The sequence below is a fragment of the Phocoena sinus genome, chromosome 6 (assembly GCF_008692025.1).
Source record: "Phocoena sinus isolate mPhoSin1 chromosome 6, mPhoSin1.pri, whole genome shotgun sequence".
Taxonomy (NCBI): Eukaryota; Metazoa; Chordata; class Mammalia; order Artiodactyla; family Phocoenidae; genus Phocoena; species Phocoena sinus.
In genome coordinates, this window is record NC_045768.1 from 8,287,317 (window position 1) to 8,313,906 (window position 26,590).

General features: G+C 48.8%; 1 protein-coding gene across 1 annotated transcript in view; it reads right to left on the reverse strand.

The window, feature by feature from the left end:
* Positions 1–26,590, reverse strand: part of GARNL3 (GTPase activating Rap/RanGAP domain like 3) — an 82,736-nt gene that overhangs the window by 5,414 nt on the left and 50,732 nt on the right. Inside the window, exons 16-23 of the mRNA XM_032634992.1 lie at positions 23,419–23,530; positions 18,349–18,447; positions 17,871–17,987; positions 17,138–17,313; positions 14,555–14,713; positions 8,036–8,102; positions 2,887–2,994; positions 1,422–1,540 (exon numbers count right to left, since the gene is read on the reverse strand). Of these exons, the coding sequence (XP_032490883.1) occupies positions 1,422–1,540; positions 2,887–2,994; positions 8,036–8,102; positions 14,555–14,713; positions 17,138–17,313; positions 17,871–17,987; positions 18,349–18,447; positions 23,419–23,530 (957 nt within the window). The remainder of the gene's footprint in view (positions 1–1,421; positions 1,541–2,886; positions 2,995–8,035; positions 8,103–14,554; positions 14,714–17,137; positions 17,314–17,870; positions 17,988–18,348; positions 18,448–23,418; positions 23,531–26,590) is intronic.

Here is a 26,590-nt window from a genome sequence, read left to right on the forward strand (position 1 = left end):
AAAATAGTTTAATAGATCACATATCAGATTTTTTAAAAATAAATTTATTTATTTATTTATTTTTGGCTGTGTTGGGTCTTCGTTGCTGTGCGTGGGCTTTTCTCTAGTTGCAGTGAGCGGGGGCTACTCTTCGTTGCAGCGCACAGGCTTCTCATTGCGGTGGCTTCTCTTGTTGCGGAGCAGGGCTCTAGGTGCACGGGCTTCAGTAGTTGTGGCACGTGGGCTCAGTAGTTATGGCTCGCGGGCTCTAGAGCGCAGGCTCAGTAGTTGTGGTGCACAGGCTTAACTGCTCTGCGGCATGTGGGATCTTCCCGGGCCAGGGCTCGAACCCATGTCCCCTGCATTGGCAGGCAGATTCTTAACCACTGCGCCACCAGGGAAGCCCCACACATCAGATTTAATGACAACAAACTTGGAAAAAGAGGAACGGATGGAGATATAATTCCAACCATAAAATTGTGGTTGATCTGCAGCATTAGTTTGGCTACGGAGAAAGGAATTCAGCCAAAATTAACAAAAGCATTTTGTGAGAGCCAGTTGGCTAAATGGACTTTTAAGATAAAAGCATTGTATATTTTATTATTTGTAAATTGTAAGCTATTTGTATTTTATAATCAGTAAAATTTGTAATCAACTGATGTCCATATATGTGTGTGTATACATACACACACCCATTTTCCAGAGGGCTGGTGGTGGTTACACACTTACCAGCACCCCACTGGCGCTACGTTAGTGAATAAGATGCTCAGTCTCTGCTCTCACAGAACTGTCCGTGCAGTGGGGAAAGTACGCAGTCACCCACCACCAAATGTGATGCAGGTCAGGATGGAAAAGTGCTCCAGGCGTGCAACAGGCACCAGCCTGGCCTGGCGAGCCAGGGAGAGGGTGTGGGGCTGACTTGGGGGAGGGGACTAGAACAAGACCTGTTGGATTATGCGCCAGGAGTAGAAGACAGCTTGGAAGATCGTCGTTCCTGCATCCTTCGGTTTTGGTCACATTCTGTTACCAGACGTGAATTAGTCTGTCAGCCATAGTTTGTGGGACACAAATTCAAACTGAGGACAGACAGCGGCAAAGGAAGAAAGGAACATTGCAAGCTCTTACTTTTCTAGACTTGGCCTCTTCTTCAGGGCAATAGTGACCCAGGCTTTGATGGGGTGTCTCTCTTTTCAGCTGGGTGCTCCCCGACTGCCACCAGCACCGACGAGTCTCTTAACACTAAGGAGGCCGTTTTGAAGCCCAAGGGGACTCGCATAGGAAAACCCAACCCATGAGCCTGTTTTCAGCTTTCTCATCTCAACACTCACGAGGTGTTGGCATTGTCAGCCTCACCGTGAACATGTCTGCGCCCGCCTGAAACCTCATGGTGCCGGGGGTGCCCAAAGCCCCTCACACAGAAATAAAAGCCCAGTTCTACTCACCCTGGAGGCCACGAGCTGCAGCTGAGGCACGACGGCCGTGTGGACCAGGTTCCCGTTCACCACCAGGCGGATTTCCATGGAGTCGGTGGTGAAGGCCAGCAGGTAGGGGAATGCACAGACTGCAAGGCAATGGGGCGTCAGCTCCCAGCCTGTGCCTGCGGCTGTGGAGCTGCAAGGACCCTCTCACAACCCCCTTGCTCCTCCGGCAACTCCCATCTCTCCCCTTCCTCTGGCTGCTTCTCTTCTTCGTTCACGGGTGCATGTCCCCCAATTCCAGGAAAGCCTGCCTTAGCTGCCAGGCTTCTGCCCAGTGATGTGTGCACTGTCCCAGCTTCTCCCTGTGCCCTTCTCCTGCTGCAGTCCTGTACCCGATCTTCCGGGGGCGCACTGCCCACCCAGGTCCTGGAGACCTTCCCCCTATGGTCCAGACTGCAGGTTGACATGGGCTTCGCACGTGCCTTCCACCCGGGAAACTAGCCTTTACTCCTTCTTCATTCCCTGTCTCTGGGTCACCCTCCCCTATGCTCCTCCTGTCTGTGTGCCTGGGCAGGGACTGCTGAGTTATTTGTTAAACGTTGGTCCCTCTTCTTGAGATCTTTTTGATGACTTCCAGGTGCCATAGCTGCCCCACCTTTGTCTTTTTTACCGGCCACTTCGCACTCTCTCCTTCACGCTGGCCCACTCCCTCTGCCCTCTCTCCTTGGCGACTCATCCGTTCTCTTGGCTTCACCTTGACTCTTCCTACCACACCCACGCCTCTAGCCTTGATCTCTCAAGGGGGCCCCTGGTGCAGTGCCGTGGCTCAGACCTGAGAGCCGTTTCCAACCCTTCCCTCCCTTTTTTACCATAACTAATCTGCATCTGAGCCGACCCCATCCTCCGAGTGTCTGGATCCATTCCTCTGCTCTCCTCTCAAAACTCTATCATGTTTACCTATCAACAAAGCCTTCTACTTTGAGGAAAACAGTGCTAAGATTCTTGGCTCTGATCTGACTCTCCCCAGGCAGATGCCCAGCTGTGGATCTTGAATCACAGAAACGAAGCACCACCACTCACGTCCTGAGTTTTCAGTGGCAGGCAAAGTGCCCGAGTTTCTGTAACTCTAGACTTTCAAGCTTCAAAATGTATAAAAAGGACGCCAAGTGCACTGTGCTCCTCCCCCAGGTCTGTCAGAGTTTTAAGGCTGGAGATCTTGTTCAAGATCTACTGAAACTGATATTTAATTGCTCTCGAATGCTCACATGCTCAGGCACTGAGAAGACCTGGGAGGAACAGTGGAAGACAACAGTCCCCAAAGGGGAACAAAATGAAACACAATTAAAGGAGAAAAGGCTTTGAGTACTCACTATACTCACATAATTCATAGCAATTTAGCGGTAAGCCAGTGAGTTTGCCTACATAGGATGGAACAGTTCAGATATGTCTATTGAGCGGGAAAGAACATGATGATAAAGGGTTTCCTTACCAATCGCACAGGGAGCCTGGTTCCAACAGAACTGGAAATCTGACGCAGAGGGTTGAACCAAAAAAGAGCCACCATTAAACGGGCAAACCTTTTTATAGATGCAACTGTCTGCAACGAAACAAGAGCGACTCCTTTTTGTTAGAGACAACACTCAGGTAGCCATAATTCGATAAATGAGAGACAGGCCGCAAGAATAGCATCCTATCTGCTCGTTCTTTATGAAAGCCGGGACGAATATCGCCATGATGTGAGATTCTCAGGCGCGGGAGGCAGTCTGAGCCAGAGAGATGTTTCTGCTACAAGTCATCGTAGCTGCCGTTTTTGGAGAATTTACTATCAGCCAGGCACCGAGCTTCAAAACATTCTTCCGTTTAATCTGTACAAACTTATGAAGTAGATGCTATTATTACACTCATTTTACAGATGAGAAAATTGAGGCAAAGAGCAGTGAAGTAGCTTGTCCACAGCCTCACAAGTTCTACTTGGGAGAGAACCAGGTTGGCTTGATTGCAGAGGAGAAGGGGCACTTGAAGGCAGCCCCTGGATGGAGGAAGGCCTCCTACAAGGGGTCACGCTCTGAGCCTCACTCAGCAGGACATGCGTGATGGGAGCTGTACACCACTCCCCCAACATTTTATTATGAACATTTGAAGCCATGTGCCTGTATCACCTTGGTGAATCTGAGCCAGCATTAAATTAAGGCCAGGTTAATTCAGTTACCCAGTTCCTGGCTTGCTCCGAGCTCTAAACACAAGTCCAGGTGGTTCAGACCCTCTTCGAGTGAGAAAGGTCACGTAGAAACAAAGGCCCCTTTTATTCCAGAAGCCCATCACGTTTTAGCCATACAATCTTATTTTTAAAAACAGCCTTACTGAGATGTAATTTATATACCATAAAATTCATCCATTTTAAGCATTCAAGTCAATGAACTGTAGTGTGTTTATAGAGGTGTACAACATCACAATCTGATTTTATAACATTTTCATCACCCTAATAAGAGACATCACACCCATGAAGCAGTCTCTTGCCATTCCTAGTGTGAGAATCGACAGCTGTGGCCCCTCTGTGAGAGGGCAGAGGTCATGGAGCCAGAGCTGCTGCTGCTGCTGCCCGCTGCGATGTGGGGCTAGGCTGGGGATGACCACCGCTGGCCCACCTGAAGCGTCGGGTCTCCTTTGATGTGACCACCGTGCCTTGTCAAGCAGTTAACTTATCCTGTCTCATCACTGTTCTTCTAACAGAGTGAGTTATCGGGACAGAAAAGCTCACCAGAGTCAGTTCTGTCTCTGCTACGGCGGACTCACTAGGGGAGAAAAAGCACCCTGATGCTCAGCCGAAGACCTCGCTCCCCGAGAGAATGAGCGCCCGGATCTCCCCGCGGCGGCTCCCCCAGCCGCTGTGTCCTGCCCACAACTCTGGATGCCGTGGGGTGCAGCTCACCCCCTCTCCACTCTGGCCCGCGGCTTTCGCCCCCTCAGGGACTTCTCCCCTCTGTCCTGCACCGCAGTTTCCCCTTCTCCATCGGATCCTTCCCGACAGCCTTACCCATGATGCTTATTCCACCTTTTAGTAAACAAAATCCTTGGCCTCTCTTCCTCCTCTAGCTGTTACACCCTTCCTTATTCTTCTTCCCTTAAAGCAAAATTCTTTGGAAGACTTGTCTGGACTCCCTGGCTCTACTTCCTCTTTCCCAATCTCTCCTGACCTGTGCAATCAGGCTTTTGTCCCCACTTCTTCCCCAGAGACACCTGCTCTTGTCAAGTTTCCTAGTGGCCTTGTAAAGCCAAGCGCCACCTCAGACCCGATCTGCCAGAGGCAGACGGCACAGCGGGTCACCATCCCTTCAACACTGCCTCTCAGGGCCTCATCCCACTTTCTCCTGTCCTTCCAGCCACTCCTCAGTCTACTTTGCTGGTTCCTCCTGTCTCTCCCTGCTTCCCGGCGGGTGATCTCTTTAGTCTCAGAACCCTAACGGTCACTTGCCTGCTAATGACCCCCAGGGAACCCTCTCCGGAGCCCGCACTTGAACCAGATGATCGCTCACTGTCTGCACTGGGATATCTCAGAGGTGCTGATGGGTCATAACTGGACTTTTGATCTTTCTCCCCAGACTCGCTCTTCTAAAAGCCTCCCTCATCTCCGTAAATGGCATTCTCTGTTCTCCCAGCTGCTCACGTCCCCAGACTGCAGTCCTCCTTTTCTCTTCCCCTCACAGCCACACTTTATTCACCAGCACGTTACCTTGGTTCTCACGTGCAAAGCACATCTAGGACCTGACCACTGCTCAGCGCCTCCCCTGCGGCGGTCATGGTCCAAGCCCCTGGCGTGCTCGTCAGATGAGCGCAGTCCCCGCCCTTCCCGCTTCCACACCATGGCGGGGGTGGAGCCGCTTTCCTCTTACAGACCCTGTCGCCCCTCTGCTCAAAAGCCTCCAGTTGCTCACCAGGGTGCAACGCAAAGACCTTTCACCTACCGGGCCCTGCTGGAGTCTGGTCCTCTTTGCCGATGTCATTTTTATCCACTCGCACCCTCGCTCACTCTGTTATGAGTCATCTTGAGGTCAACACGGGTCATCTTGGGGTCACCTTGACCATACTGGAGTGTTCCTCCTCAAGGTCTTTACACCTGCCCTCGTCCCTGCCTGAAACACTCACCCTGATACCTTCATGCTCAACACTCAGTCCTGATACCTGGACTCCGTTTGGGTCTTCGGTCCTCGCCCCTCTCCCAGCGAGGCCTGCCTTCCTCACCCCCTGTAACTGGTGACCGGTGACCTGCACACCCCACTCCTGCCCAGTCCGGCCCCTCTTCCGGCCCCTCTTCCCCCTTCATTTCCCCTCAGCACTCAGAACCATTGAACAAACTGCATGTGTTTCTTATTTATCTTGTTAATTGTCTACCTGTTCTCTTTAAAATGTAAACTCCACCTGATGGCTGGATTTGTGTTTATATTCACGGCTGAAACCCCTAGATATGGGAAGTGCTGGGTAAAGATTTGCTGAATGAATGAACGACTCAGGAAGGACACAGCAGCCTTGTGTTTCTAAAGGCCCAGGTCCCTTACACACATCCCCTCTCCTCTCCCCTGTCCCACCTCAACTCCCACTAGGGGAGAGCAACCTGCTGGGGGCTTTGAGGGGCTGGGCTGGAGGAGACCCTGGCCCCTGAGCACAGAGCCTCCTGGACGGGTCGGGTGGCCGTGTTGTGCCTGGGAGGCCAGACCCGGCCTCCACCTGCCTCAGAGGGGATCACGCAGGCCTGGAGGAGGCGACCGGACTGCAGTCCATAGGCGCTCCCCACCGGCCCCCCATGCTTTCCAATGGATAAGCCCCAGGGAAGCAGAGGGCGCTCCCTTCCAATAACCAGTGCTGGTGGTCTCTGCACCCGAGGGGAGGGGCCTCCAAATTAGACTGAACTGATTCAGAAAAGGAAGCGAAGCTGTTTCTCGAACCCCAGAGCTGTGCAGCCTATTCACACCCATGAACTGGCGCCCATGCCTGCTGTTCCCTGAAGCGTGAGCTCACTGTGTCCCTGGCAGGGCCTTTCACTGTTGTGTCTCGAGAGCCCGACACGGGCCTGGCACAGAGCGGGCCGTCCCTTGTGGTTAAAAAGAGCCGCCTGAACGGGGGCTGGTGCGGGGGCAGGATGCTAAGAAAGTCACTGCCTGGGAAGCAGCTCAGAATCTATGACTTCCCTCCTTTGACTTTCCCCATCCAGCTGGTGGGGAACAGTGTATAGGTTCTAATTTTAAAACAAATTTCTCTGAAGAAAAGCCCCTTTCTGCATGTAGAAAAGTTTTTAACTTATCTGAGATAAAAATTTCTCTATAGAAAACTCTGGGTTTCTGGAAGTTATATTTTAGAAAGGAGCAGACATATGATAAAAATCAGCTTCAAATTTGAGAAGGGCTTAGACAGATCTGTGGATAAAATATCCTAAAAGAGCGATTTATTGGTGAAGTTCTTTCCTTGTGACTACCTTCTCCTGATTCCCCATAAATCTCGAATTTTGAAAGAGAATGTTTATCAAACAAATTTCTCTACTGAATGACCACTCTAAATCGATACAATTCTAGGCTGAAAAAAATATATTTTATTGTTTTAGTTAGACTGGGCAGGCTTATCCGGAAAATATCTTACTACCTTTGCGTTAAAAAGATCCTTTGGGGCTTCCCTAGTGGCACAGTGGTTGAGAATCTGCCTGCTAATGCAGGGAACACGGCTTCGAGCCCTGGTCTGGGAAGATCCCACATGCCGCAGAGCAACTAGGCCCGTGAGCCACAACTACTGAGCCTGCGTGTCTGGAGCCTGTACTCTGCGACAAGAGAGGCTGTGATAGTGAGAGGCCTGCGCACCGCAATGAAGAGTGGCCCCCACTTGCCACAACTAGAGAAGGCCCTCGCACAGAAACAAAGACCCAACACAGCAAAAATAAATAAATTAATTAATAAACTCCTACCCCCAACATCTAAAAAAAGGAAACAAAAAAGATCCTTTTTATTGTAGTATCACATTAGCTTTTGAAATGCTGAAAATCCTTGAAGACCCTATTTGATATCTTTGGTCTGCCTGAAACCCACCTGCCACCTGACCCAAACTAACCCAGCTGAGGCCGGGTACGCCAGGTTGAGGCTGATTTCATTAACACCCGAGAAATAACAAAAAGGGTAAGAGTAACTGTGGTTAAAATTTGGGGCACTGGAGTCAAGAGGGCCCCAAATGTGAACCTGGGCTCTGCCATTTGTAGCTGTGCAATCTTGAGAAAGTCTGTTCACTGCTCCAGGCCTCAGGAGCCTTACCTCCCTCCAGATGACAGATAGTAACAGAAAAAGTCAATGGAACGGTGACCGAGGTGGGTGAAGCACAGCGCGTGGCACACAGTAAGGGCTGCCTAGATGGAAGCCACTGCTATCACTCCCACGTCCTGGAGACACCCCCAGGCGGCCCCTGCACCGTCTTACCAGGAGGTCTGGCGTATTGGGAGATCCAGGCAGGAAGGCAATTTTTAGATATGCCCTGGAGTGGAATTAAGGACCCAGGAACGATACATCAGGTAAATCTAAAGCTAAGTCCCTTTAAATTGTCCAGAAAAAAAAAAAAAAAAACAGTTGATTTTAGCAAATAGAGATCAAAACACATCCTTTACTTACAGTTGTAACACAGGAGCAGACCGGCTTCCCCGTCTTCGTACACATCAATAGCTGCAACGAAATTAACCTGCAATGAGAATGGGCAATGGTAGTGGGCAGGCTGGACACTGACACTATGAAAAGACTTTCTCAAGTTACGGCTTTCTGTAAACTCAGGCACTGGGGGGCGTTCCCACCTCACCAGCACCCACAATGCCACATGGGTGGCCACGACTGCAGTCCACGGGGACTTTTGCACCCTCTTTTCCCACGCTTTGAGAAGCTCTGTAGGCGGACATCTCCACTCTCTATTGACAGGCCTCTTATTTATACAGTGGGCTCAGTCTACAAAAGCTTTTCACATGGGTTATTTGTTTCACTCTCACATCAACCCCTAAAGTATGTGGCATTGCTCCCATTTTACAGATGAGGAAAGTGAGGCTCAGAGAGGTGCAGTCGCTCTAGTGCCTCAGGTAGAAGGGTGCCCCAGCCAAGATCTGAACCGGGTCCCCGGTTCTTTTCCAAGCTTAACACCCCTGCACTTCGGCCACAAACTTCTGCTTCAAACACAGTCTCTGAATCTCAGGATCACCGTGTCTGCATTTCTTTTCCAAGCTTAACACCCCTGCACTTCGGCCACTTCCTCCTGCTTCAAACACAATCTCTGAATCTCAGGATCACCGTGTCTGCACTTCTCTTCTCTCTCCTTCACTTCCAGGGAGGCGGCATGACACGATGCAGAGAGTGTCGGAAGCCTTAGCTCCGTGGCCTGGGCGAGCTCTTCTTCTCCGGCCTCCGTTTCTGCTTTTGAGAAGACCGTTCTCAACCTGTTAGTGTCCTTGGCCCCTCTTGAGCTTCAAAACTCTGACCCTGTAAAAATCTCCTGCTTCTTTCATTGCCTCACTTGTCTTCTCAGCCCTTGTAGTCTGTCCTCCTACACCACCAGGGACACTGCCCTCTCTGAGCACCATGAAGATTTCCTTCTCCCCAGCCTGGAGGTCTTTGGCCATAGCTCATCTCTCCATCCAGAGATCCGCAGCCTCTGACATGGGACGTCTCCTCCCTCCCGCCCTCTCTCCCACTTCAGATTATTCTTCCACTTCTTGGCTCTCCTCTCATTTAGAAAAATCCCCACATTTACAGCTTCAGATTTTACTCTGCTCAAAATCTCTAGATCTACAACCTCAGGCACACATTCTCCTCAGAGCTCCAGCCCATATTCCTAAGTCTTTTCTCTCAAACGCAACAGGTTCCATACCCGGGAACGCAGGAGGCAGCGTAGGGGAACAGATGGGAGCACGACGCTGGTCAGACAGCCCCGAGCTGCAATCCTGCCTGTACCACTCGCTGCCTCTGCGGCTTGTCGCAAGTGGCTTAACTTCTGGCCCCAGGTCTTTACCTGTGAACCGCTGTAACGGTAATCCTGACTGCTGGATCATCATGAGAATTCCATGAAACAAGGCACACGTTTTTGCACAGGGCCTGATACATAACCAGCACTCCATGGAGGCTGCTATCTTTATGTCGCACATGACTAGCTGCCTTCTAAGCCTCCTCCTTGCTGTTAGCAGAGCTAGCCCCAAAGCCTTGGCGGCTCCCCTTCTCACCCAAGTCCAGCAGCATCCTCTTCTGTGTCTCACCCACTGCTGCACCCCAGGCTAGGCCTGACCTCTCCAGCAGGGGCGCGTGTCCTTGTCTCCCTCTGGCCCAGCTCTCTCCAGCCCCTTCCAGTCTCTGAGCTGCCCAGCACTGCACTGGGGCCCCTGCGCACCCCAGGCCCTCCTCCTCACTGCTCTCTCCCAAATGCAGCCTTCTCCTCTAAACGGTCTCACGACTGTGCTGAAGCCCCGCTGGCCACCCTCAGCCAGGGCCTCTGCCTTGTGTCTGGCAAGTCCCTGCAATGGAACCCCGGCCCATCTCCCACCCAGTATTACCTGGCATTGTACTAGGTGCCATCAAGCACACAGAAATGAAAGGGCAGGGTCTCACCCCTTAAGAAAAAGTCAGAAAAGCATACAGGCACGTAAAGCATGGTATAATGGGGCCAAGGCCAGAACCAAGAGTTGTGGAACTTTGTGGGGGTGGGAGACGGCGAGGCTCCGAGGTCAAGGGTGCTGATTCTGGGATCAGAGAGACCTGGGGGTCAAATCCCAAATACTTCCTCTGCTGCTGTAGGTCACAGCCCTCGTTTTTAATTATCTGCATGACGTGCGCTGCTGCCCGGTGTTCCCCTGCTTGTTTGTTCGTTTGCTGGCACTCTCCTCCCCACCGGATCTCAGCTCCACGAAGCAGAGGCCTTGCCGACCCGCTCACGTGACATCCTCAGCACCTGGATCAGGGCCTGTCGAGTGGCAGGAGCAGAGTACGTACTTCTCGAACGCACAACCAGGTCAATGAAATCCCAACTCTGCCACTTGAGAGGAGTGGGTACCTAGGTCAGTGGTTGAACCTCTCGGAACCTCAGCGTCTTCATGTGTAAAATGGGAGATACTAGAACATCCACTCCTGTAGGGGCTGAGGATTCCGCGAGGTCATGCAGGGCCTGGTACCTGGTAAACGCTCTATAATGTCAGCTGGTGGCACTATTTAGCTATGGAACCAGCACCAGTGGGGTATATCACGGGAGGGAACAGCCCTTGAGCCCCCTGGGCCCTGGAGGGAACCTTCCCATCCCCAGCACTTTGACTTAAGAGTCACTTCCTCCTCAGGTGTCCCCGTACTTGTCAGTTAGATGACACTTATCTCAGCTAGAGGCTTCGAGCCCTAGAGGGTGTGGCTGTCTGCTCTGCCAGGCTGTGCACTTCCTGAGGGGAGTGGCCAAGGGCTGCCAGCTTTGCAGCCTGGACCTGCTCTCCCCATCACGCTCTGTGACGAGGCTGTGGATGCCACAGGCTGGGTTTAAGGGCATGGCCCTGGGAGCAGGCAGCCTGGGTTCAAGTCCTACCCCTGCTACTTACTAGCTGTGTGCTTTGGGGTTAATGTGGCTCCTCCTTTCGGAGCCTCAGTTTCCTTTTCTGCAGAAACGGGGAAGTGAACAGCACATTCCTGTCAAGGCTACGGGGCCAAAATTCAGGGACAGAGACCACAGCATGGACTCAACCACTCCTTCCTCAGGTCCCCCATTGCATTTCGTCAGACTTTATTAACACTTAGCAAGGTGAGGCCAGGTTCGTGTGTGCATGTTCCATATACATACAGATGTTGATACAGGTGTCGGCTCCCAGGACAGGGGGGCGGGGGGTGGGCGCTGGCAGGAGTCATTCCTGCAGCAGTTTCTTGACCAGGCGAGGACCTGAGAATTAGGGAGCTTTTAAAAGATACGTATTCTGGGTTCTCGCTCCTAGACATCTAGATATAGTAGGTCTAGGGTAGGACATAGGCACTGGCTTTTTATTTTTTCCTTGATTAAAAATAGTTCATTTGGGCTTCCCTGGTGGCGCAGTGGTTGCGAGTCCGACTGCTGATGCAGGGGACACAGGTTCGTGCCCCGGTCCGGGAAGATCCCACATGCCGCGGAGCGGCTAGGCCCATGAGCCATGGCCACTGAGCCTGCACGTCTGGAGCCTGTGCTCCACAACGGGAGAGGCCAAAACAGTGAGAGGCCCACGTACTGCAAAAAAAAAAAAAAAAAAAAAGTTCATTTTACTGGCATTTAAAAATAATAAAAGTCATATGTGGTGGTTGGGAAACTTCAAAACACACTTGTAACAAGTGAAAGAGGTCACCACTGTGAGGTCAGAGTCCAGCCTTCCCAAGTGATTCCGGGGTGAGCTCTCAATGAAGCCCAGCTGGGGTCTGGGCAGACAGGTTGGGCCCAGCAAATAAGCCAGAGACCCAAATCCTGTTACCAGGTCTGCAGTTCCCTCCAGAGGAGTCCTCTGTTTTGGGAAGGAGGCCAGTGCTGGCTGTTGGAGCTGGGGCAGTAGGTCACAGTCGGCCTGTTGGAAGAACGAACTTGACATTGACTTTCAGAAGGCTGCTCTGGTGCTTCTTAAACAGCTCCTCTCTCAAGCTAGGATTGTCTTAGACCCTAAGGTGGGTTTGAAGCCTACAGTGGGAATCAAGGGGTCTTGGATGAGAAGAGAGGAGGAACAGGGACAGGAAACCAGGCCGGCCCGGATGGCGGCACACGGAGCAGGCAGGCAGTGAGGGCAACTTGAGGCACTAAATCTCCAGGACTCAAGGAGGGTCGGCCTCTCTCCTGCTCCACTGCACTCGGGGCTTGTCCTGCAGGAACGTCTTGGTGGGAAGTAACCCTGTTTCCGCAGGCCACTTCTGACCAGCTATTAGAAAGCAGGCTCATTACTCTCCTCATTTCTCTAGGGCTTTTCTTCCCAACTGGACAGTAAATTCCTCACAAAGACAAGCCACTGTCTCAGCACCTCTGCCTGCTCAGCAAACACAGCAGCTGCTGATTTACTAGGACAGGGGTCCCCAGCCCCCTGTCCGCGGCCTGTTAGGAAGCGGGCAGCACGGTAGGAGGTGAGCAGAGGGCGAGTGTGTGAAGCTTCATCTGCCGCTGCCCATCGCTCGCACTGCCGCCTGAACCGTCCCTCCCCCCAGCCCCAGTCCGTGGAAAAACTGTCTTCCAGGACACTGGTCCCTGGTGCCAAAAAGGTTGGGACCACTGTACTGGGAGGGACTATGCACACTGACCCACTCAGATCCAGGGGACATGCTTAACAACAAAAATATGTTTTTAAACGTTTTCTCTTAGAGAAAAGTTTTGTATCTTTGCTTTAAAAAGCATATCGAAGAAAGGACAGAAAAATTTAGGACTGTTTCTCACAGCTTTCAGAGAAACAAACACAGAAGTCATCAAAGAAAACTTTAACACATTTTTTCCTGGGCCTTCATGAATCTTAAGAGACTAGTTGCCAGGGAAGGATTGATTCAATAAAGACCTGCTAGACCCGCCTTTTTCTGTCTCTTTTGTCTGGTTGTACAGAGTTTTGAAAAGCAAGAAGGAACAAGAACTTTCAAAGGCCAGATTGGACCCTTCCTCCTCAGAAGTCAGCAGCTGGAAGAGATTATAGGTTCCCGGCTGCTGGGATGGACGGGAGTCCTGGCTTTAAGTTAGGGAGAGTTTCAGGATAGATTATGTCTCCTCGGTCTATATTAGGATCACCTGGGGGAGACTCAAGACCAATTGATTCCCATAGCATACACCTGGGAATTCTCGTTTAACTGATCTGGGTGTATCAGAGCACTGATGTGTTTAAAGCTTTCTAGGTAATTATAGCCAGAGTTGAGAAGCAGCGTGTACCAGTGGTTCCCAAACTTTCCCACATCACCTGGGGCTCATCTGAAAATTCTAAAGCCCACGCCACACCCAAGGCCGATGAAATCTCTGTGGGTGGGACACGGGCATCGGTAGCATTTGAAGCTCCCCGATGACTCCAACTGCAGACTAGTTTGTGTGCCACCAGTATATATACGTGAAAGGACAGACTAAGCTGCAATTGACAACAGCTGAAGATAAGGAGCCCTAACTATCTAGATGCTTCTTTTTCTGACTTTTCTATTTTTTAAGATCTTCCTTTCATTAGGTGTTAAGTCTTCTTCGTACAGTAATTAGCAATTTTAGTGCATATTTAGGTAGGGCTTGTCCAAATATAAATTGTATTTTTTAATTTCTGATAGAGCATAATTAAATCCCTGTCTCTATGACACATCTGAACAGGACTGGGGGAAGCCTGTGGGTTTGGAAACTCTCATCAGGAACAACGTTCTCCCTGGAGACAACGTCCTTGTTCTGCTGTGTCCTCGAACCTAAGCCAGAGCGCTGGCCCTGCACCATGCAGTCCTCAAGTGGCTCCAGTGTTATCAGGCCTTGAGCTGCTTCACAGAGATACGTGGGCTGAAGAGCTCTGTGACCTGCTTGTCTGTGTGGAGCAGCTCAGTGACCGGCACTCCCGGGTGCTGATACTCGGAACCCATGAGGTCCTCTTTCGTGCTTCAGTGCAGTTTCGGGTGGGCCCTAGACTTTGTCCAAATCCAGGACATGGTTATTCTCTGTGCAGCTCAGGCCAGGAGGTAAGGACCCCCAGTGCTGATCTGCTTTTTCTCTCTCTCCTAATGGTGTTTCATCCCTTCTTCTTTTCCTAGCAGCCTCTAAGGGGATGGAGACGTGGGCTGTACCCTCCCCCGCCACCCAGGCCCCACGCTGTGGGTCTGCAGGTCCTCTGAGAGCAACCTTACTCTCCAGAGGCCCTTCCAGTACGAATTACCAAACAAATGTTCTCATTTACTCAGTTATTTACATTTAGCTTTTTGACTCTTCATTCCTCTTTTATTGGGAAGGATGGAATGGCAGGGGGAGGCCTGGAAAAGCTGCACAGGGCAATGGGCAGTTACATTATACTGAACCATTTGGACCTACAAAGATGGCAGCTTCAGGTGGTGCAGCCTAAACAGTACATCGCATGATACGATAAATAATATACAATTTTAAAGAAATCCTCATACGGCATGACAAAGTTAGAAGACACAGCTCCTAGCCTTCTAGGTTCCCACTTGCCCCCATATCTGTCAACTGACCCTGTTGGCCTCCACATGGTGCAGCCTGAAGGCCTCCCCCGTGCTCTCGTTCACCACGTCGAATTGGTGCCGGTAAGCCACGCAAATGAGGTTGTCACTCTCTTCCGATGGCCCATCTACCAAGGTCATCACCGAGGGAGAGTCGGACAGACAGATCTCCTGTGTGGTGGACAATGATGGAGGAGAAAGGGGTGAGGACAGAGCAGCAACCTTCGTATCAACCCCCCACTGCCCGGCCCCGTGCAGAAGAGTCCCCCCCCCCAGGCCCCTGCAGGGGAGGCAGAGGTGGGAAAGGACGGGAGGGATGGTGCCAGACTTCTCCTACAGCCTGTCCTCGAGGCTCAGCCCTCTGTCCACTGCAGAGGGGAGAGGCCAGGAAACAATTTTACAAAAGCAATTCAACAGTGTGGCCTGTGTCAGCCTTCAGACTGTCTGGTCCCGTCCTGTCATTTAATAATAACAATAATAACAGCTAATGTTAACAGCTCCAGGCACTGCTCTCACTGAATCCTCATAACAACCTAATGAAGTAGGTAAGGCTGTTATTCTGTGTTACAGGTGAGGAGACTGAGGCTCAAAGGTCACATGACTTGCCTACGGTCACATAGTTTATATGTGGCAGAGCCAAGATTTGAACTCAAGAAACCTGACTTCAGAGCTTGTACTCCATATAAATGCACATGCTCGGCACAAATGCTCATTAAGACGGCTAAGCATTGTATGAGAAGACTAACACCTGTTTAAGCAAGGCTGTAACTTGCTTTAACTGTTTTGCTATTCTGTCCCCTGGAATTGCATATCAGCAGAAACTGAAACGCATAATTCAGGCAGCTTTAACTCTAGGCAGAAATAACTTCTCAGCTCACTTATGGGCCTACTCCGCCTTAGTGGCCAATGGTTGACATATTTGACACCTTAATGTACCATGGTTTTTATTATTTTTTTTAAATATGTTTTACTTATTTGGCTGCTCTGGGTCTTAGTTGTGGCACGCGGGATCTTCATTGCAGCATGCGGGATCTTTAGTTGTGGCATGTGGCATCTAGTTCCCTGACTGGGAATCGAACCCAGGCCCCCTCCATTGGGAGCATGGAGTCTTAACCACTGGACCACCAGGGAAGTCCCTGTACCATAGCTTTTAAAAAAGCTAGAATGGTAAGATCGGGAAGGGCCTTGATGCTCCAGGAGGCTTCTCTCACAGGCTCCACGCTCAGTCCAATAGCAAATCCTACTGACTCAGGCAAAGGGGCAGCTTTGTCCACCACACCTTTCCACCTGCCAAGGACCAAAGCTGACCTCGTCTCCTGCCAGGGCCCTGCATCAGCCTCTTAGCTGGACTCCTTATTCCACTCTTGGCCCCCTACTCTCTCCTCTGTCCAGTAGCCAGCATGGCCTTTTTAAAACCTGCCACTTCTCTGCTTCAGACCTTCACATGGCTCCCCCTTTTGCTCGGTGTCAAAGCCAACGTCCTTGCAATGGCTTTCAGGGCCCAAGAGAAGCTGGTCCCCATACACTGACCCCTGTCTGTCCCCTCGGCTGTAGCCGCCCAGCCTCTTGGCTGTGCCTTGAGCCGGGCCACTGGGCCCTCGCTGGCCACTCCCCTTCTGCCCGGAGACCCTTTCCCCAGAGACCCTCATCACTCGGTCCCGTCTTTCATCTGGATCTCCCCTCAAAGGTAATCTTTTCTGAGAGGGCTTCTGAGATACCCTTTCTAAAAGAGATCACCTACCTCCCCAATTCATGATCCTCTGTTTCCTTACCCTACTTTACTGTTATCCTCAGGACTCATAGACTTATTGGCCTATTTCTGTTGTCCTGCAACTAGAAAGCAATCTTCACAAGAAAAGATACTTTTTTCTTGTTGTTCATTACTGTATCCCCAGGGTCTAGAACAGCATCCTTTTTTTCCTCCTTCCAGTTTTATTGAGATATAATTGACATACAGCATTGCATAAATTTAAGGTGTACAATAATGATTTGACTTTACATACACCATAAAATGATCACCACAGTAGTTTAGTGAGTATTCATCACCTCATATAAATACGAAATAAAAGAAAAAGAAAACAGAATATTTCCTTGTGATGAGAACTCTTAACTTCCATATATAACATACAGCAGTGTTATTATATTTCTCATGTTGTACATTACCCCCCTTGTACTTATTTGTCTTACAATGGGAAGTTTTTACCTTCTGACCACCTTCCTCCACTTCCCCCTCCCCCCACCCCCTGCCTCTGGCAACCATGAATCTGGTCTCTTTTTCCATGAGTTTGTTTTTGAAGTATAATTGACTTTAAAACTGTGTTAGTTTCTGGTGCCCAACATAATGACTCTAAATTTCTATACATTTCAAAATGATCTCCACTAGGGCAGCATCTTTGGGTGCTCACTGGTACGAATGAGCTGGATGGAGTCGGAAAAGCCCTGTTCACCTTAGTCTTCTGGGGAAGCCAGGGCAACAGGCGAGGGCTTCCCCAGTCAGTTCCTGAACGCCAGTGGATGGCAGACTCTGGGTGGAAGGAGGGAATCCGCCTCGTGACACCTTGGCCAGGAGCCAAGCGATCTGAGGAGAAAACCTACCCTGATGTACTGGAATTCTTCAACAGGTGACTCGGGCAGGGGAGATAACAGTGACATGCTGGTCACCCCGCTTGGCTTGCTATGTTTCCTCGTGACCAGAAGCAGTTTATTCCGAATGGCAACCACAATCCTCAGCTCTCTGCTATGGTGAGTGTTCATGGCATACAAGTGGCAGCCTGGGAAGAGAAATCAATGATGCTGAACACACTACAAGAGGTGGGAAGCCCCCAAGCTTTGACAATTTGGTAATACCTAAGAACCCCGGAAATTAAGCATAACCCAGTGAAATGACTAAGAAACGTTCCCGCCACTAGGCAAAGTGGGGACTTGAAATAAAAATTAGGTTGAATTATAGGACAATTAAGGAAGTCATGTTCCCTCTCTATTAGAGTTTGTGGACTTAGCTTCACACCCATTACATGATATGAACTAAAGTGAAGGGTGATCAGAGTTCCGGGAATCAAAGTCTAAAAGTCTCTTTTCACAGGTTTGCTCATAGAGCTTAACTCATTCCCAAACTTGTCAAACCAGACCTAGAATTTCCTCGAGTCCTCAACCTGCTTTTCTATCGCTCAAGCTGTCTTAGGGAAGCAGTGACGCTACCTTTGTGATGTTTCCAAGTGAAAACAAATAAAATCAAACTCCCACTCATTTTTCTTTTCAGTAAAATCTGGGCAGTCTGAGAAAAAGATTAATTGGACGGAAACCACCAAAATATGAAGAACCGAGTCACCTTTGGTTTTCTCCAGCTTGTTTTCTCTGCAGTCATATTTGCCCTTCACGGCCTGCTTGCCCTCAATGCCCCTCTGCACAGCGCTCAGCCTGAAGACAAAGAGGCGGGCGTCTTTCCCTGGTGGCATAAAGCAGACAGAGGAGACAGATGGAAAAGTAAGACGACCTGGAAGAACTGAAAGGGTGGATTGTATAGGAAAACCACTGCTCGAGGAATCAGAATTTGAGGTGCTCCAGAATCCAGGAGCAACCCGGCATCGCCTTTATGTAATGATGCAATCAAGGACGCCCCCCCCCCACTCTCCCTCACCATCCCCTCCTCAGAGGACATATAGGCCACCAAGGCCCCTGAGCCCTGGGCACCAGGAGAAGAGACAGCTGGCACCACTGATGCAGCCAGAGCCCCACGACCCCTGTGTCGGCTGCAGGCTACACTCTTCCCTTCCTCCCAGAAAACGTCACCTGGAGAGGAGTACCACCTTTGTCTGCTCTGAAAATCAGAAGGTCCAGAGCCTCCAGCACATGCATCTGCTTCACGGGCAGAGTTTTGTCAAACACTGGCACTGACGGAAGGTCATCTGGAAGAGGAAACCTGGTTACCCGATGCTGCAACCCAGCCCACACTTTCTAGAACCTACAAAACGTGCCTGCGGGTAGTTTTGGACCCCGGTTCTCCCTAGGTGAGGAAGGAGGACAGTTTCTAGAGCTTTCATAAGGGCTACCCAGAAAGTTCAAGCACTAGTCTCCTCTTAGCTCAGGGAGAAGGCCTGGCATTTCTTTCCCAAAGGCATTCACAACTCCATACAGGGCCCCTAAGCTGTATTCTTCTCAGTGTTCATCAAAGAAAAAGCAGCATCTCCCGATTCCAGTTTTTGCTGGGATTATTCCAAAGAACTGAATACCAAGTTTTTTAAAATGCTAATAAGCTTAGCCATTTCTCTTGAGCATTTTCTGACTTTTTGTCATGTTTGAAATCACATCACATCTTAGGTTATTTTGCATATTTCTCAAGAAAGCAAAATTAGAATTTCCTTTCGTATATAAAATAAAAACAAACTTCCTATTGCAACATGCCCTATGTCCGTGTCAATAGTAATTTACCTATAAATTTTCAGTATTTCTCCATATAGGAATATGAAATCTCCTTTTTAGACAAAAATAAAAGAAGAGAGAAATATCAATTACATTTCCCAAATAACAGGAAAAAACGAATTTTAGTGGAAACATTTGGGAAGACGTCAGGTAAACAGGTGATTAAAGACACTGCAAATTATACATAGGATTTGTTTTTATGCTTACTTACTGGGATCTTAAATTGCCAGCAATTACTTTGCTCCTGGGGGTCCCTTGGACAAAGAGGGCTAAAAGAATTAAGGCTGTTCCATAAGCAAAGGGTCTGTTCTGCGCTTGACACAGACTCAGGGCAAGGCAAAGATGTCCCAGGATGGTGTAGACATATTAGGCAGAACTGTCTAGCTTACTCTTTACCTGCACTTCGAAGACACTTAGGTCTTCAAGTGTTCGGCTGTGGGTGTGGGTGTTTCCTTCATTGTAATTTAGGTGTGAGAGGCCCTGAGGATCTTGGCTCTTCCAGAAACCTGTCTGGGAGTTCGTCCCTCCCTGGATGGTGCCCAGGAGGGAGCAGAGCTTGTATCATCCCACTCCTGCAGGCCTGTGAGAGCACTGTCTTTGTCAGAGCACAGAGCCTGCTAGGCTCTTACTAGACAGAGGGCTTGGCTCCAGTTGCCCTTCATGATCGGGGCTACTGTAAGTTCTGTGACAGCCCATCAAACACTTTCCTGCTCCTCTAGCCCAGGCCTTCCCAAGGGGATTGATTCTCAGGCTCTTTGTGCTTCTGCGGGGGCAGACTCAATTTTTCAAACCATGAGATGATCATTCCAGTACCCATCTCTATGTTTGACTAAGCGACTATGCTTGTTTCATTTTGTGAATGACAGTTCACATACACTGAGGGCTTCCTACATGCCAGGTCTTAATGCTAAGTGTTTTATGTGTCATTTAATGTAGATTTCCCAATGACCCTACTAGGTAAGAACTTCTAATAATCCCATTTAACAAATGAGGAACCTGAGGGTCAGAGGTGATAGAAAATTGTATAAGCTCACGTCTTGAGCTTGCGGAACCCAAGTCTGTGCAAGGACAAAGTCTGGGCTCTCAGCCAGTGTTGTAGCCTAAAAACAGCACTGCATCCCTGTGGATTGATGGGGTGAGCACGGGAAAACTGTGCCGTAAGGAATTAATGTGACAGAAGCACTTCATTTTACAGTTAAAACAGAGGGATACCGTGTGGCTGCCTGACTATGTACAGAGTAAATTAGCATTTATTCTCCAGTCTTTCTCAGGTGGCTAAACAGGTTTATATACAGCACAGGAAGGAAGGGAAGGAAAGGATATGAGAAAGTGACATGGATTCAATGACTATTTCATAACATGGTTTCCTTCTTGTAATCTCTTTACGAAGAAACAATCTTTTAGAGCTGGCTTTTCTATTACTGCAAAACCAAAACAAATGGTGATAGCATATTTAATCAGTATTTAGTCTCCCTTCAGAGTAGGTTTTGCTACACTTAGAATGCAAAGAATCTTGATGTTTAATAGTGACCTTGAAAAGAGCAGACTCTCAAGGGGGTAAGTCTAATGAAATTAAGCAGAGGCTAATGGGATAGAGTAGAACTTGGCTTGAAACGAAATGGAGAGATTCACTCACAGAGATAATTCATAATACAATTAAGTGTAGACAAGAAAAAGGTAAACAAAGAAATAACAAGAGAATTATGGCTTAAAAGCACAACAAGGAATACAAAGAAAGCCTTAAGGGTTATTCTCTTTTTAGCAAAGGCAAACAGGGACGCATTACTGCATAACTAGGACATGACAGTAATAATCTGAGTAATACATCTAAGCTGGTGGTGGGTGTATATGGCTACCACCTGTGTTAAGACAATGTCCCTCAAGTTTGAAAGAAAAGAATTTCCCGGCGGTCACAATAATCCTTTTATATCTGACACTTCCATTACATTTTGGATACGTAAAGGTGAAAATTGCAGAAAGGGACTTGGTAATCTTGGTTTGGATTTTACATTTACATAGAAGCAACTCAAACAGAATTTTTTTTTCTGTTTTTAGTCAAGCCTTACAAATAGTCACTATGAAACATACTTTCTCTTTCCTAAAAAGGCAAACAGGTAGAATTTGACATTCTTTTCATCACAAAAATTTTCATAATTATTTGCCCAGGAGTATAGTCTTGGAAATCTGCTTCAAGGTAAAGACAGTAACATTGGTAGAGTTTAATTTAATTTTAATAAAATGTAGTTGGTTTAGTGGAGAGAGCACTGGACAAGGAATCACCTCTGGGTTCTGGTTCCAGATGTGCCACTAACCAGCTGTATGGTCTTGGGCAAGTCACATCATTTCTTTAGGCCTCCGTTTCTTCATCTGTAAAACTAAGAGACTAGACTAAACCCCTAAAGTTTGTTTTTTTTAATAAATTCTTTTATCTGGTTGCACTTTGAGCAAAATCTATAGATTTTGTTACCTTTTGGCAAGTTCATAGGGAGAGAGTAATGATGATAGCGACTGTTTGGTAAGTTACTGCTGTGTGCCAGACGCTGCTTTAAGCACTTACAGGTAAGTAAGTAACTTCGTGTAACGTCCGCATCTCCTCCCTTGCGGTTAGGATCATCATCCTTATTTTGTTTAGTTCATCATTTCCCATTATTATAAACTATTCTTTAGCTACTTAAAAAATTACCCCCACTTTAGAGAAACCTGAAGCTCAGAGAGGTTTTCTTCAAGATCACAAAGATTTTCTAATTGTTTTATAAAAGTTTCTAAAATGAAAAATTTAATTTAAATTCTGAATTTATGAATTTTTAAGTTATCTGGCTTTTAGTAAATTAGTTATATACACAATTATATATGTGTATATATGTGAATTTTAAAAATTATGTTATGGATACAACATTTAAAGATATAGCAAAAATAACAGATAAGGTCAGAAATAAGCCCATTATAAAGTCTTGTCCACCTCTCATCGTCCTACAGGAGGCACCTAGCACGGGGCCGGAACAAGTGCTGAGTCAGGGACTGAGGAGGGAGTAAAGGTTGAGGCCAAGGATGGGAAGATGCTGCAGTTTTAGGCCGTTATGTTACTCTCACAGGAGGTGGCCTTCAGGATGCTCATAAAGCATCACTATGGTAACCAGAGACCGGGCAGCCTGCTCCTGGGCACGGAGGATGTGCCCTTGGAAGATGCTGTCTCTACACCTACAGCTCCCTCTGAAGCCCCAGGACATGACTTGCTACTAGTGTTTAGCTCCTTTATCATTCATTAGGAGTCTGGAAGAATCCAAGGGGCCTCCTGCTGGAAAGGACCACACAGTCCTTGAGGCTAAATTAAATCCCCACTCGAAGTTGAATGCCCTCTCCGGCATCCTTGCCAAGGTCATGTCTGATTGGTGACTGATCTGTGGTGACAGGGAGCTGACCGCCTCCCTGGGGGCAGGCTGACCCACCCGGCTGTGTAAAGTTTGGTTTTATATTGAGATGAGATCTGTCTTCCTGTCAAAATCTTTGTTTCTCTATCCACCAAATACAGGTTATCTAAGATTCTTATTGTTTGTTTTGGATACTGAATACTTTTTGAATTAGAAATCTTAAAAGAAAAAAAAGAAAGCGCTTCAAGAGAGAGCATATCGGGCTTCCCTGGTGGCGCAGTGGTTGAGAGTCCGCCTGCCGATGCAGGGGACATGGGTTCGTGCCCCGGTCCGGGAGGATCCCACATGCCGCGGAGTGGCTGGGCCCGTGAGCCATGGCCGCTGAGCCTGCGCGTCCGGAGCCTGTGCTCCACAACGGGAGAGGCCACAACAGTGAGAGGCCCGCTTACAGCAAAAAATTACAGCAAAAAAAAAAAAAAAAAAAAAGAGAGAGAGAGAGAGCATATCCCTGAGACAGCGGCTCTAAATAACAACCTGCCCTTGTCAATTTTTTTTTTTTTTTTTTTTTTTTTTTTTTTGCGGTACGTGGGACTCTCACTGTTGTGGCCTCTCCCGTTGCGGAGCACAGGCTCCGGACGCGCAGGCTCAGCGGCCATGGCTCACGGGCCCAGCTGCTCCTCAGCATGTGGGATCCTCCCGGACCGGGGCACGAACCCATGTCCCCTGCATCGGCAGGCGGACTCTCAATTACTGCGCCACCAGGGAAGCCCTGCGCTTGTCAATTTAAAGTAAAATTTTGGAATCATGATAAGTATTTGCCGCAAAGGAGATTTTCCTTGCAGGTTATTTGATATCCACAGACTAATCGGAAGTGATGAAACTGTCATGCATGCCCGTGCCCACCCCCCAGCCCCCATGGCCCTGGCTTGCCTGTTGAAAACAAGGGAGTAATTTTTAAGGAAACAAAGCTCTGCTAAGGACACTGCTGAGGACCCATTTATCTAAAGGGAGCTGATCGGTGGTCACCCATCTTAGAAGCACTACAAGTTATACAAAGAGAGACATTTGAAGGAGCAGCTACTCACTAACCATCCACTAGCAAGACGCCAGCATCAGTGGAAACCAGCAAGGCCTGGCCCCAGGGATCTGCACACACGGCTTCGTGAGGGAAATTACTGCAGAAACACTGGGGCTCCCAAGGCTGCGAGGCAACCAAGCATCAGAAGGTAAGTGCACCAGAAAGAACACACCGGCCCATCAGGTGGAAATGCACAGCACACCACCACCCAAAACAGCAACACAGATGCCCTCAAACCCTGGGAGCTAGAAGGGCTCTGACTCAGTTACCTTCCTTAGGAAGAAAAGTCTCTTTCCAGAAACGCACGCAATAGGAAAAGGCTGGAGTCACATGTTTCTGGCACCGTGACCAGCGTCTATATCGTAATGACACCCCACAGGGCCAATCAGAACATTGGTAACGTTTTCTAAGCAAACGTTTCTCTTTATTATAAGAGGAAGTCCCACCCAACTCTCTAAACAAAGTCAGATTCCTGTGTTGCTGATTCGGCAAAATTATTAAACCGTACACAATGCAAGAAGTTGATATCGTCTTAACATGAAAATGCTTACTGACCCATTTAAGGCTACAAATCTTCAAGAAAAAAATAACACCTGTTTGTAGGAATATGGCGAGGGCTGTTGATGAAACCCACTCGTGTTCCCCCATGTGACACATTCACGTCATGGAACTCGCATGCTTAGTTTCATTCCATGTCGGGCAGGAAGAGTCAGCTCCCCCTCACTGCTGCCTCGGAGCTGCGGCCGATGCCTGGAGTCTGCAGGCGCTGTTCGTGGCTTCTGAGCCACACCAGAATCAGGGACATTCTCAACCGAACCATTAATTTCCCTCCAAAGCATGTGGCTTGCCCTCAAGGGACAAGGAAGTCTGTGGAGATTCTCAGGGACAAATTGAAGTCCCATGTCTTCACTTTTACCTGGGGCTATACAAGAGCCCGTGTGCATGTGTAGGTGTGTTTGCATGGGCCGGGTGAGCACTCGCTTGCACACTCAAAGTAGAAGCGATGGCTCAGAGGTTACCTGCAAGGGTGTCATTTGGGATGAGGGTAAACACTGTGTGCATTATTGCTGTCTTAGAGATGTACGCTTTCCCTTTATAAAACCCAACAGCCGCAAAATGAGTATTCTAATTGCTAAGATGAGGCTCAGGCTGTTGTGAAAAGATCACACAAAGAATGTGAAGATATTTTATAAACTGAAAGAGGGCTGCACAAGTGCAGGCCATCACTTGCAATGGCAGTTCCCTAAGATTTCTGGAAATTCTGAGTTTGTGACTTAGAGCAGGAGGATATTCAAAAGCAAAGCCAATGTAAATGCCAACTGGGCGACAGACAGACGCTAGAGCATTAGACACCAAGGTGGAAAGCCAACTCCAAATAACAGAATGTTCTCTGCGTGCAGGACACAAGATCAGAACACTTATGCAGAACTGGGGTTTTTAACCCAGAAGATCTAGGGGCCCTGAAGGATCCAGGGGGGCTTAGGGAGGTCCGTGAAGCCCTGAAACTGTGTTCAACGTGCTGTATAGGTGCCATTCGTAATTTTAATGGGCTGGAGTGTGTGTGTTGGGGGCATGGGGGTCCACTGGCTTCACGGGCCCTCAAAGTGGCTGGGGACTGCAAGAGTCTGAGGCCACCACGTAGGAGGTGTCAGCGATGAGAACTCAGCCCCAGACCCACAGACGCTCTGGTCTGAGGCCTGATGGCATTTATCATTGCGCTGGACTCCCCACTGCCACGTGACGGGCTTGGTGCTGATTCTGAGGGCAATGATGTGGTCTTCGGGCCTTCCTGCCCAAGCCCAGAACTCTTTACCGGCTCCCTGCTAAGGACATTAACACAGCTCACAAAATGATGGATGCCTAGGAGGCTGGCAATGCCCATGCTCTGCAAGTAGAGCACTCTCGGGAACAGCATGTGGGACTCTGGCCTCTGCGGAGCCAACTGCACAACAGTCCATGAGGGCCTGTCGAGCAGTGCTTCTTCAAGGATGGCCCGTGGCCCACTGGTAGGTCATGCACTGATCCAAAACATGGAAGCTCTTACTTTGTCGTTTACCGGTGAACAAGTTACTTTCATTTTTATGTACACCTAAGAACTTCTTATTAAGAAGGTTACTAAGTCTTACTGGAAGTTGTTATCTATAAAGGGCTTGACAACACTGCAAATTCTACTATTCATAGGAACAAGCAGATAGTGGGAATTTTTGCAATCTTTGGAACCTTTGGAAACGATGCTTTGCCATTGGTCTTGTCTGAAATTGGCTGTGGTTTTCCCGCATCAGTTGTATTTTGAGCTCATCATTTTCTTGAAACCAGACTTTAAAGTTTGTAGGTTCTGCAGTTCAGATACAGATCATCCATACCTTTATTGCGAAAGTAGAGGTATTCGTAATTCTTTTGCTTTTACGATGGCCATTTCTCCAGTGAGGCAATGTCTGTGGATTTGTTCCATTTAACTACCTGTTACCTATTCTGAACATAGACATATTTCAGTATGTAGCGTATGGGCTTTACAGTACAAAATCATGCAAATAGTAAGTTTGTACTGTGACTTGTTTTCATTGTTTTCTCTTGTATGCTTGATGACCACCTAGTTCTTTATCCACAGAAAGTGGAAATGAGAAGTAGATACTCTGGCCACAGAATTATTGGTTTGGCTGAATGAACTGTAGATGAAGCAGTGGTTGCTCAGCTGTGGTCCTCTGACCAACACCATCAGCATCAACTTGTTAGAAATGCACATTCTCAGGGCCCACTCAGACTGACGGAATCAGAAACTCTGGGGGTGATTCTAACACACACTAAGGCTTGAGAAATACCGCCCTAGAGCCTTGCCATTTAGTGTGTCCATGGTCAGCAGCACAGGCACCACTTGAGATCCTGTTAGAACTGTAGCATCTTGGCCCTGCCACGCAGAGCTGTTGATGAGAACGTGCACTTGGTCAGGAAGTCCAGGTGGTCTGTAGGCACACAGGGCTTGAGGAGCACTGCTGAGTCCAGTCTAGCAGCTCTGCTCCTTTAAGCAAAGGCACAGGCACGATACGGAAACAGGGAGGCTCTCACTAGATGCTGCCCAGCTTCAACTGGGGCTTCCCCTGCGGGCTCTGCTGTAGACAAGCTGTTCCTCTCCTGCCCCACAAACCTCCTTCTAAGAATCTCAATAACTTCACTGAGGACAAAGGA